General features: G+C 38.2%; 1 protein-coding gene across 1 annotated transcript in view; it reads right to left on the bottom strand.

The window, feature by feature from the left end:
- The window catches only part of itgae.2 (integrin, alpha E, tandem duplicate 2), a 120785-nt gene that overhangs the window by 17569 nt on the left and 89723 nt on the right, over nt 1–13493 (bottom strand). Inside the window, exons 22-24 of the mRNA XM_028807184.2 lie at nt 12053–12194; nt 9234–9341; nt 8603–8682 (exon numbers count right to left, since the gene is read on the bottom strand). Coding sequence (XP_028663017.2) covers nt 8603–8682; nt 9234–9341; nt 12053–12194 — 330 coding nt within the window. The remainder of the gene's footprint in view (nt 1–8602; nt 8683–9233; nt 9342–12052; nt 12195–13493) is intronic.

The following is a 13493-nucleotide window of genomic DNA, read 5'->3' as shown; positions in this document are numbered from 1 at the left end:
TATGATCTGGCTCACAGGATCCTCAATGTTGAGGACCCAAGTAACTGCACCAGGCCAAGGCTGCAGCAGATAGATGGTCATTTTGGGGGGTTGGAACTGGACCACGTGTCAGCCTTTGCCAACCAGGACACCAAAGTGTTTCACCATGTAGTGGGAGCGGCAACGTGCAGTACCAGTGCATGCTCCCCATCCTGACCGGACCTGTACCTCTGTCTCAATGTGAAAAATATACTTAGAGCTTACTGAATAAGTCAATTTTTCAAGCAAAAATGTTACTGAGTATTCATCCAAGTCTTGAAATCACACACATATTGTAAAACAGCATGTCCGTGTCATATTACATATTAAGGAAAAAAAACAAAAAGAAATACATTGTTGTGATATTCAGCCTTTTAAAAAGGAAACTGGCTGCTAACTTCACTTGCTGCTCATCTTCCTCTGCGGCACCCATCAAAGCTAGGAGCGTAGATTCACCTTTGAAAGTCATCAGTTGCCATTTCTGATATTATTGAATGTTGATACCCAGACAAAAATTGTTGCCTCTGTTCTGTAGATAACTTGACAATAATAACTAAAAAAGTCAAGCTGACAATGGCTTATGTTCTTCCAATATTGCCTGCTGGGCGGCATGTTGACGCAGTGGGTAGCACTGCTGCTTCGCAGTTGGGGGACCTGGGTTCGCTTCCCGGGCCCTCCCTGCGTGGAGTTTGCATGTTCTCCCCGTTTCTGTGTGGGTTTCCTCCGGGCACACCGGTTTTCTCCCACAGTCCAAAGACATGCTGGTTAGGTGGATTGGCGATTCTAAATTGGCCCTAGTGTATGCTTGGTGTGTGAGTGTGTTTGTGTGTGTCCTGTGGTGGGTTGGCACCCTGCCCGGGATTGGTTCCTGCCTTGTGCCCTGTGTTGGCTGGGATTGGCTCCAGCATACCCCTGTGACCCTGTGTTCGGATTCAGCGGGTTGGAAAATGGATGGATGGATGGATATTGCCTGCTGCCACTGGATTCATAATTTTTTTTCTATTACCTTGTTATTTTCAGTTATAGATCTAGATAAACCAGTCCCACAAGGTGATGAACAAAAGGAAAACTTTATTTAGGAAATCTGAATTAACTACAAACACTTAAATGTCTTTCTCTTTCTTTCACACTTGTCTCCTTATCGCTCGTACCATATACTTTAAGGTAAGTCCACCTTCTTTTTTTTATTACACATATGCACATAACCTTCACCATATAAAGAATAAAATGACACCCCTTGACATTTTACTTAATCCATCTTAATATATAATGCTACATAACACTCCTCCAATCCTTAACCCAGAGTTCAAGGGATTATTTTACCCATATCTTGAGAACTGGATTGCTATCATATTAACCTTACTGTATTAGTCAGTTTCTTATAAACAGAGTCTTTGTGGAGGCCTTCTTTCCCACCATAGATAGTACCTCTCTTTAAAAATACAGGTGGACCTGCTTCTTCCACTGCCCATCCATGCCCACTTTTGGCTACACAATTGCTATGGAGGGGTTCCCAGTTTTCATTGAAAAAGGGAAGTTTGGTTTTAATTGGAGTGTGTGTGTGTGAGAGAGAAAGTGCAGTGTGTTTCTTTTACCTTCAGGACGGGTTGATTAGAAGGCGAGGTGACTTTAAGTAAGACTGGGGTGTCTAAGGGGTCTAGGTCTTTTGTGAATGTGAAGTTCACAGCTCTTTTCATTATTCATGATTGTGGATGTGATGATTTGATTGCAATGTACTGTATATTTATTAATGAGATAGAAGTGAATTATTGTGTGTTCACTAAGTTGTTCATTTGTGTGCAGTTTTTATATTCATTTGTCAGAATAAGGTATCCCAGTTCTTATTAAGAAAAGGGATGTTTTAAAGGGATTTATTGTATTTGATTATTAACATGCACACATTGTTCAGACTCAGACTGGACCCAACTGGTGATAAAACAATGTGGTGGCACTAAATACTACTGTAAGCCAGTGGCCATCTGGCTCCTGTTAGACAATTCCAGTTATTACAGTATTTTACTTCCACTTCTGTCATAGCTAGCAACTCAATTGCTTCACCTGAATACTTTCTTAAATTCATAAACACTTCTTTTAATTGCTTATGTGCCATTTACCATTTATACCAAGTCTCTGATATTAGAGAAGCAGTGGCTCCTGTATCCATTTTATTCACTATTCTTTTTTCTTCCAGCATCACTTCTACTTGTATTCATTTACTTTTTCACTAGCTGTGAACAATGTGCAGACTCCTAAGTCACTGCCACTTAAGTTAACTCTTCCCCTTTAGAAAAAAAACAGTTTGCTGCACATTTATTCTTGGTTTTGTTTCTGCACGCACAGCCTAAATGACTTGTTTTAGAACACAAAAAGCATTCTTTGTTTTTGAAACTGCACGTCTGAGTGTCATGCTTCCCTCCACAGCAGTAACATATTATAATGACCCGATAGCAAGGAAGGCTGTTGTAGAGACACCAGTGATTGTTAAATGCTTTCTTCATTGTGCAGGGTGAGCCAAAATGAAGTACCACATTTCTCAAGGTCATTGTGCAAGGTAGAGGCAGCCGAGTGGGTTGGGGTGGGTGTCCTTTGATAGGCGATCTCTTGTAGTTTTCAGTCGGCAACATGCCTTGGTCCAGTGCTTTCGCTGTTGAAGCAAATCTATCATCATTATGCAACGTGCCTTCCGAACGCACTTCAGCATTCCTCCTAATGGTGATGTCCCATATCGGAAAACAATCTTTCAGTGGGTGGTTAAATTTAGACAGACGAGTTCAACATTGAACAGAAAATCTCCGGACTGTACGAATGCCTAAAATATCCAATTTTGCAGTCTCCTAGATGTTCAGCGTGCAAACATGCTTCTGCCTTAGGCATTTCCAACATGTCTTTGAGGAGGATTTTTGCACGAGGGCCTTAATTTCCATCCATACAAAATGATGGTAGTGCAGGAACTCACTGAGATGGACTGGGAGAGCCGCAGAGAGTTGCGCACGAACATTCTGCAAACCATTCATCGAGATGCCATCGTCATGTGCAGCGACTAGGAACAATTGCATTTGAATGGTTACGTAAATAAGCAAAATTTCCGCTTTTGGGCTGAAACCAACCCAAGTGAACTTCATCAGAGACTCTTGCACAGTGAGCGTACAGTTTGGTGCACCGTTGCAAAATTTGGCATTGTAAGGCACTTACTTTTTTGAAGTGGGGGGAGCAACGGTGACTGTCACTTCAGAATGTTACATTGAAATGCTAGAGAATTTTTTGTAGCACCAACTGGAAGAAATGGATGTGGTGGATGTCTGGTTTCAACAGGATGAAGCAACAGCTCATAAGGCACAGAGATCCATGCAAGTTTTGCGGGAGATGTTTCCGGGGCAGCTGATCTCCCTGCATGGCGATGGCTGGTGGCCTTTACAATCACGTGATCTCTCTCCGTGCGATTTCTTCTTGTGAGGCCATCTCAAGTTGAAGGTATACACACACCAACCTCAAAACCTTGAAGCCCTCAAGGATGCTATTCGCCACAAAATCGCCACTATTCCTCATGAAATGGCAGAATGAGTCATGCGAACGTTCAGAAATCGTCTTGAACAGTGTATCGCTAATGATGGCCACCAGCTTGAAGACATCATTTTTAAAACACAGTGAAAAAAATTTATTTCGTATAACCTTTCTTGTGTTGTAATGTTCTGTTCTATACCCCTAATATGGCTATGTAAGATGTCACTTACAGTGAGTTAAAGGCTTCAGGCTTCAGTTGTTTAATGTTTCCTTTGCAGACTCTCTTTAAGGGTTGACTCCAAGTAGCTGTCCTGGGTCCTTTTTATGTCACTCATCGTTCACAGCTCCACCCGCTTCCTCAGAAGGTGTACAGATCTCACCTGTGTGGTTTCGTCGGAGATTTGGCATCACAATATGTTGTCTTTCTGGAAGTCCTCTCCTCCCCTTTTGCGAGATCTTAATGGATTTATGAGCCAGCTTCTTTGAGTTTTTAGTGGTCCCATTGCCAGTGACATTGTACAAGATTAAATCTACTTTTGACAACAGATTTGTCTGTATTTCTTGGGAGTGTATACTACACACTAGATATCTCGCTGCAAAATTACAATTCGCTGCCAGCACTTTCAAAGCTACTGCATATTTGGCAATACTTTCCTCTTCACGCTGGTTTCATTTATAAAAGTGAAACCACTCCGCTGAAATCAAAGACTGCGGTTTGTAATGTGGTAACAGCACTTCTTTCAGCTTGTCTTTGTACTTGGAGTAGCTGGCATGACACATTTTTTAACAAGCCATGCCTTTGTGCCTGCTATAGACAGAAAAGCACAAACCTTCATTTCCTCTGGCATGTCGTTTGCTGCCATTCCGGGGCTCCAACTGTTCCAGGTAAGAAATGTGAGGAGTTTTCTTCACAATGCTACTTTAAAGTGAATGTATTTGTCAAGTTTTATAAGTTACAGTAATCCCTCACTTATCGTGGGAGATAGGTTCCAAGGCCGACTGCGATAACTGAATTTCCGCGAAGTAGGGACACCATATTTATTTAATTATTTAACGTGTATTTGGATGTTTTTAAACACTCCCTGTATTGTTTACAACCCACCCTTTACTCTGTTAATAACAGGGACAACTGCTAAGCAATATGAAATCGGTAGATAAGTTTACACTTACTGTATAGCGAAGTACACGTAGCTATATATGACGTGATGATGGTGATGAATATGCTGCGCAGTAAAAATGATGACGATTGAAGGTGATAATCCCCTGAATGCAGTAGCAAGAGCACGTTAATGTTGAATGAGTGAGATGAGACTTCCTGGTTAATGCAGCACTCCGTCACTGAGCCAATCAGCAGCACACAGGAACTTAACTGCGTGCTCTGATTGGGTAGCTTCTAAGCCATCCGCCAATAGCATCTCTTGTATGAAATCAACTGGGCAAACCAACCGAGGAAGCAAATACCAGAAGTAAAAAGACGCATTGTCTGCAGAAACCCGGGAAGCAGCGAAAAATCCACGTTATATATTTAGATATGCTTACATATAAAATACGCGAAGTCGTGAATCCGCGAAAAGTGAACCGCGAAGTAGCGAGGGATTACTGTATTTTACAATGGGACACCGGTCCTCATGGACTCCATTATAAAAGCAAAAGTGGGGTTATTAATTTAAAAATTTTATAAAATATATACCACAACTGAGAAGAAATAAATTCAACTTGAACAATGTCAAACTTAACCTTTTAACCTTCTGCTTTTCAGTTCCTAGAAACTGCCACTTACTGGTATATCTCCCAGAGTAGAATCTATTCTCTTATAGCAATTATATGTTTGTAATTTGAAAATTGAAATTTAGGTCAGTAAAGGGAATTCTGGCCCCTTTGCTTGGAAACACAATCTTTGGAATGTGGGAGGAAACCTGGAATATCGATGATAAACCTATACAGAGACAGAAGCTGAAAAGCCATGCAGTTATGTTTCGCATCCACATCAGAATGGCATTTTTTTGTTTTCTTGAGACACAAGTTTTTGTTTGTTCTAAGGATGTAGAGCAGAGCATGCTGTGCAGCCACAATTAGAATGTATTGTGTCTGGCTTGCTTTCTATGATTTAATTTTCACAATTTTTGTCATTTGCATGGGGAAAGAATTTAGATACAGGGATGTATGTGGACTGAAGAGTTGGAAATAGCCCACAGATGGATGAGAATACAGCATGCAATAGCAGTCTTATGAGAATAGTTTCCAGTACCGTCCATCTTGGGGCTAGACAGCATGAATGCGCTGTGGAACTGAACATGTAGGGCCCTGCATGGGTACAATGGTGGACCTGTAGACGGATACTTCATCTTCCCTTCACCCTCAGGTCTCACGTGTGCTGCAGGCTGTGAGGTGTCTTCTCCCATTCAGGCTTAATTTAAAATTTTTAACTACCCTGTTTTTTCAGGAGCAAGTGGCAGAAGGTCACTTCATGATAAAGTTCTCTTTTTTAATCAAGATCCTTGTATTTCTGGAATTGTGTGTGCAATCCACTTTTGTCTCTGGGTATAGCAACTGGTCCCAAAGTACAAATACAGTGATGTCCAAAACCTCTTCAGTAGGTCTGGGAAAGCCAAGGGGAAAGTTGAACACATCTGTTCTACCATAAGACTAAAACAAGAGTTGAGTTGCAGTCTCCTGGACCTTCAGGTCAGCAGCTCTAACCACTGCCTCATTACTGTGCATTAAAAAGAAGGTACACTTCTCAATTATTTTGATATTGTACATCGTCTTTTGGAAATGTTTTGAAAACTGTATCTTTTAGAGTTGATTACTTTATTTTTTTATATCAGTTGTCATGAATGTGCACCTGGAGATCACCTTCCTGAGTCAATAAAGGTAAGCTATGCCATGCCAGAACGAGAGAGGGTGCTATTGCTAATGGGTGCTTCGACTGTTTTCTGTGGACTCCTCCAATTCTTATGGCGCTCACACAGTATTAAGGTAATTCTGGGAATACATGTAAGTTATAAACAAATGGAAGCACAAAAAATATATAGCGTCATGTATCAGGAAGTCATAGGGTCAGCAAATCCTTGGGTGCATTTTTTGCTCAACTACAAAGAGACAATAGTGGTCATCTCAACAGCCAGGGCAAAAGTAAATTATTATGTAAATTTTACAGTACATACAGTACCTGACAAAATACTTTATTTTAATCTTTTACTATGGCTTTAAACATTAGATTCTAAAAGTGTAATCACTGCACACATAATTTTCAAGAAGCTGCCATTCTCACCAAATGTTTGGTTAGCTGAAAACAAAGGATGATCAATATCATAAGCCATTTCAATGATTACCACAACAGATACTAAATTAAAATAAAGGTTGATTGCATCCATCATCCATATGGAATGTGTGGTGTCATCTTTTTTCTGATGTGATGGAAGAGTAATCTGAATAATAGTTATCTGTATCTGTAATACAATATGTTGGAAGCAAACAGGAAAGTAGTCTATCCTGTACTAGACAGAAGAACACCTAAATGAATAAAATCTATACTAATAAAAGGCAAAGCCCTCACTGACTCACTGATCACTAATTCTCCAACTTCCCGTGTAGGTAGAAGGCTGAAATTTGGCAGGCTCATTCCTTACAGCTTACTTACAAAAGTTAAGCAGGTTTCATTTCGAAATTCTACGTGTAACGGTCATAACGGTCAACAACGTCCACCATGTTAAACTTTCTTATTTATGGCCCCATCTTCACGAAATTTGGTAGGCGGCTTCCCTGCGCTAACTGAAACCAATGTACGTACTTATTTTGGTGGTATGACGCCACTGTCAGCCGCCATATTGAACTTTCCAATGGTCTTTGTTACTTATGGGCCCATCTTCAAGAAATTTGGTACGCAGGTTCCCAACAATAACTGAATCCTACTTACGTACATATATACGTCCATAGCCTGCAGCTCGGTCGACGTGTGAGGTGGCGTTGGGTCCCCCATCCCCACGCCTCCCATGTAGTTGCTGCCTGCCTATATAAGGCCGTCCGTCGCGCCGGTCTCTTCATTCCCTTCCTTGCTTCGCCATGGTATTCACGTCTCCCTGCTGATAACTGCAGCCTTTTTATTTAATCCACGGCTTCTCCGCTGTTTTATTGTTCATTTATTATGATTATAGTTATTGTGTAGGTATTTTAGACTTAGTTTACATTGTTCAGGTACCCATTTTCCTTATCGTTCCAACCGTACCCCCATTAACATGTCTATTGAGGTGATCACCATCGATCAAAGAACTGTCACTTACCGAGTAGTTTCCATGCCCGGAGATGGCGACTGCCTTTTCCATTCCCTGTGTTACATATTGCACGGCCATATCAAGCTCACTCTTGATATCCGGAGGAACATTGTCTTATGTATTGAATGACTGGGACAGGTTCAAAGGGTGGACTGATGACGGTACAGGAGATAATTATACTACACAGGAGCACTACAAGAGTGAAATGCTTAAGCCCTTCACCTATGGTTCTGCATGTGAGTTGATGGCTGCCGCTGAATTGTTCGGTTGTCGCTTTCAAGTGTACCGAAATGGCCAAGTGTTTTACACCTTTGGACAACCGCCAATGCCTCTTAAACATCTTAGATTCACAGGTGACGATTAGAGTAGTGGACACTTTGATGTTTATGAATATTTAAACTCTCAAAAGCTGGATGCGAAGTTATCGATGAAACCCATTTCAATTTCAACGCCTCCAATTTCCAGTAAGACTCTGCTTCGCAATGACAATTAATACGTCTCAGGGACAAACCCTACAAAAGGTTGACATTGATTTGTGGCAAGATTGCTTTTCACATGGCCAACTATACATTGCATGCTCAAGAGTAAGCTCAGCGCACAGCTTGGTCATATTACAACCAGAGGGCCGAACTGACAATGTGGTATACAAAGAGATCCAAATAATTATTGGTATATTTTCCCTCAGTTTAAAAAGGTTTACTTTTCTTCTTAATAAAAATTTTAAAGCAGTACTTTGCCGCTGCAAAGCGTGGGTATTTTGCTAGTATATACATATACACATAACTATAGTAAATACTACAGCTACTTACCAGCCAACACTGACATTCATCAAAGAGTAATTTTCATTTGACTTTGTATTTGTTACTTGCCAGGTGATTTGGAAATATATCTGTTTAATTTCAGAAAAATAAATTCAATGAGATGAAAGACTTGCCAAATAGCTTAAACCCATATTAAAAAATAAATATACATGTAATGTCATTCATAGGTTGCTGAGTTTGCTTAACACATTTATTAATCCAAACCCAAATTAAGGCATTCCAAATCTGTTGTATATTAATTTTCATGCATTTCTATATAAAGTAACATAAGTCAGTTTATTATAAACAGAAAAAAAATAACTGGGAAATGTTGAAATAATTATTGCTAAACTACGACAACAAATTTTTTATTAGAAACTAATATAAAAACAGTTTACAGCAGTGACACAGCCTAGGGTTACAATAGGCCCATATGTCAAGAATAATAAAGTTTATGCTTTTGTAATTGATTTCAAATATAATGCTCTGGACTATGTAACCTTTTCTGATAGCATTATTTTCGTAAGGCAATCATGAATCACAATACTTCTTTTTATGGATTATTGCTTTTATCCAGTGCATACACCCATAGAAAATGAGGTGACATAATTAAAAGCAATACATTTTGTCTTCAACTTACTTTGGAGTCTGTCTTATAAACAGGATATCCAATTTTTAAACATAACCTTGAAGTTCCTGTTTGGAGTGGGTGAATCTCTGGACTATCACAAATAAATTCCTTTACTTCCTAAAGAAAAAAAGATAAATGGAAGGATGTTCATGAAACTTAGCATTCTACTGTATATAAAATGTAGAATGAGGATATGAGTAGGAGCACAGATGTTACTTAATATTTTTATAACAACACTTTCTGCTTCTGGTGAAGTACACTGGTCCTCTAATTATTTCTCCTTTAGCAATTTTCAGATTTGCTTCCTCCTGTTTAAGGCTAGTAGAAGCTGAAGCCAAGCAGCAAGAGGCACAAAGCAAGACCAAGACTATGATGGGGCATAAACCAATGGCAGGATAGTATTTATCCCTTTTGTAACAAATTTGCCAAGATTTTAGGCAGAAGTAATAGGACTGTATTCAGTCTCTTTGATCTGCCTACTGAGAGGTTTCATTTTCATCTGAACAATTTTAATGAGTTAATAATAATTAAACACAGATAAGGGTCACATTAACTAATTTGTCATCACATGACCATTTTTTTCATTTAGGTTTAAATTTGATTAATCTTGTCATTGTAGTGAACCTGTATCTTTTCATTTAATGTTCAGCTAAAAACAACTTCACCTTATGATGAAACAGGACAAACTTTAAAAATCAATAGACTTTGGCACTATATCTGATCGTATTCAGCTCTGACAGGAGAGCGTTCCCCACGTGGGGAGAAAAGCACATGGCCGTGGTATCTCTGGTAATCAGCAGATACCCTGTTAAACACAAGTAGCTCTGATCTCTCTCTCAAAAATGTCAAACGTTACTCCTTAACAACCTGTAGGTGATAATGTCTGTTGAACAAACAGGTATCGCTAGCTAAATGGAGGCAAGGTGCACTCCAACATGTGGTGAGACATAGATCAACTCGAATAGAGGCTGGTGAGTGAGTGAGGAAGGCCCCGCTTGTACTTGGTTTTTCTTTGGTTGCCAATGACACCTTTCATTCTTGGCTAACGGAGTTGCCTGCTCCCTGACTTCTCATCCACATTAAACTGACATATGCTGCTGGTGGATTGCATCTCCCCATGTCTAGATTAGTCTTTTATGTAAACAAACAGCAAAATGTTCAAATGACACTTGGGAAGAAAAAGTAAAAATTTGGTGTGTGGCAGAGTTGACTTCACAATGCTAAGACAAGCACTTGTACTGATTTGGATGCATGCTTTGAAAAAAAGGCTGTTCACCATTGAGGTCTGAATATTTTTAGTGGTAAATGTGATTTGCTGTGAAAGTTTAGAAAACAGAGGAGCTCAAACAAAATTGTACAGTTGCATATGTTAGGTCGAAGCATTGTATATTTGTGATTGCACAAGAAAAAATTCAAAAGAGTTTCTGCAAAAATGTATTTCATATGGTCCAATGTGGTTCTTAAAAATAGCATCTATTTTCCCAATCAGTAGATGCTTGTCTGCTTGCCCAAATGAGCTTCTTTAAACAGTTACTAGAACCATAAATGTTGTATCCTCACTATAACTAACCAATAGACTATTTCCAATGGGAGCCCAGTGACGTTTGCTCATTCTGTACAAGAAGTGTACAGGTATCTAAGCATCACAGTAGTTGGTTGTAGGGCATACAAGCAGGCACTGTAGACATTTAACAGAACGGGTCACCTCTCCATTACTGACTTATGAAAACGTTTAAACTGTGGTCAATACATACATTTTCTGATCCTCAAGAAATTATATTTTAGTTTCAAATGGTTATCATGCCAGTTTTTAAGAAGGAAGAGCGATTCTAAAAATGAAAGGTGTATGTCTTTATAAAAAATCTAATATGGTCAGTGCATGATATGTGTACAGTACATGTTACAAAAATATACGCAAGACACAATACCCCTGATGGTTTAGTTTCCCATTTTATTGTGCTTTAAAGGCAAATCTGTTTTAAAAATTAAATTATTTTTATGTAACTAACAAAATAAATATTTTACCTTAAGTTTTTTTGTAATCTAATTTGAACAATCAATTAATGAATGAGTAAGGATGTGAATTTTGTATTCTCCTTTTATTTAATTTAAGATGTTACAAATTAAAGGAGAAGCAGTAGAATTCCACAGCTTTTGTCATCCTGCTGGGATTGTCAAGGAGCTAACAATCACAGCTCATAAACTGACCGTGTGAAGTACAAACCCCAAAGTGTAAACTGACATACAGAAAATGTAATAAACGTATAAAACTTATTTAATTTTTTTTTGTCATTTTAGTTTTGCTGCTGTGACAAATGCTTTTAAAAATTCTAAATTATAGAAGTTCAAAGATTGTACTTTGGACTGAACTCAAAATTCAGAAATTTTTTTCTTTCAAAATTCTAAATGCGTATGCCAAATGTTGTGCACTTCTGAGCAGTGGTTTAGATGTTGTTAGTATCAGTTTTAAAAACTTTGAATTTTGAAAACTTGAAACTTAATTTACCAAGAACCTATTAAGCCTTAAAAACCTGTGAGTGTGCTGTATATTGCCCACAAAGTGTTGTAAAAATCGGTGACTATTCATTCTTGAGTTACAATACTCACAAAATTTCTACCACAGATAAACTGGCACATATCTTTCAGAAATTATGAAAATGTGTTTTTCTGTTGGAAACCTCCAAGTCAACTTTGTCCATATGCTTCCTCCATGTATGAAGCGCACATAAAATGAACCGAAAAGTGGAGTGGAATTCTTCATAAAGTAACAGTGTACTGCAGTCACAAAAGGGCACAAAACTAATCATCATCTTTAATATCAAAATTACCTGTGATTCGGACAGGCTCTTAAAAGTTAGGATGTTAGGATATGATAGGTTCATTGTTGTCATGTAAGAATCTTCTCCTCTATTGATCAAACTGAAGTTTGCAGTTAGCTCCTTCATTTCTCCAATTATAATTTCAAAACTTCTGTTAAAAAAAGCAGATTAGTTTGTGAACAAAATAAATAAAAATAACAAAGTTCAGGATCAGTAATACAAAGCAAAACATTTTTTGTATGTAAAAAGCTTTTTACAGTCATGTTTGTAGATGTTTTGCAAAAGTAATGACTGAAGACATTTGATGATGATGATTCTGCATTAATTTTTTTACAATTTTGATGTGTCTAGTTGTAGACACATTTATATTTATCTGTACATTAATATGTTGTGGTGGCATACGAGAACATGGAAGTGAAGATGCCGCCACAAGCCAAATCAACCGGAAATCTATGCCACAGTATTTCAACAGGGTGATTCGATGGTGTAGTGGTTAACACTACTGCCTCTAAGATTCACAGTTTAAATGCAGTATTGGATTGCTGATTGTGTGAAGTTTGCATGTTTCTCCTGTGTCTGCTTGGGTTTTTCTGCCCTGATTCACAAAGATGTATAGCTTAATTTAAATAGCTGTTGCACACCAGTCCAATCTGCTCTTTCATGTTTGGTTTCCTTCTTTAATCCTGTGTTGCAGTGAAAGACTCGGGCCCTCCTGAACCTGAATTGCATTAAGTGGGTTTAAGAATACATTTATTATGCATATGTACCTACAAATATTTATAATATAACTATGGTAAGACAATAATGAGATCTGCACTCTTGCTTTAATAAAAAGTTTTAACCATTCAAAATGAAATTGGTCAACATTGTTTAAAGCATGTTACTCTGTTATTCAATACATTAATGTATAGAAAACAAGCAGTGTACAAATGCCAACTAATTGTATTAAACTTTATTAATATGTAGTGTTCCATTTATGTAACCAATGAACAGTTTGAATACCATTCAAATTAATTTCCTAACTTTACTCCCTTGGTCACCATTCATTGCTGTTTGCAGGTGTGTTTATTTATAACAATATTCCTTTTGAAAAATGTTAGATAAATCTAGAGATGTATTTAGCAGAAATCATATTAAGGACAATTAAAGGCACAACAATTTAACCAGTAATGCGCCATTTACAGTGGCAGTTGTTTATTCTAGAAAGTTGATTCAGTTCATCTGGACATAGTTATTTTCCAGGGAGATACGTTACTTCACTCATCCAAGTGACTTCCTCAGTCAATTGTTTAAGCTTTAAATTATACAGTAAATTTCACAACAAGGAATACAAGGTACTTTATGAAGAAAACAAGAACACCAGTTTATGGTATCATAACTGTATTAAGATGCACTACATTTACCCTACAGCAGTTTAATGCTTCTTAACTTTCTAAATGTCTAAAGACTC

The sequence above is a fragment of the Erpetoichthys calabaricus genome, chromosome 8, assembly GCF_900747795.2.
Source record: "Erpetoichthys calabaricus chromosome 8, fErpCal1.3, whole genome shotgun sequence".
Classification (NCBI taxonomy): domain Eukaryota; kingdom Metazoa; phylum Chordata; class Cladistia; order Polypteriformes; family Polypteridae; genus Erpetoichthys; species Erpetoichthys calabaricus.
The sequence above is the reverse complement of the archived record's forward strand: the minus strand, read 5'-3'. Positions and strand labels throughout refer to the sequence as shown.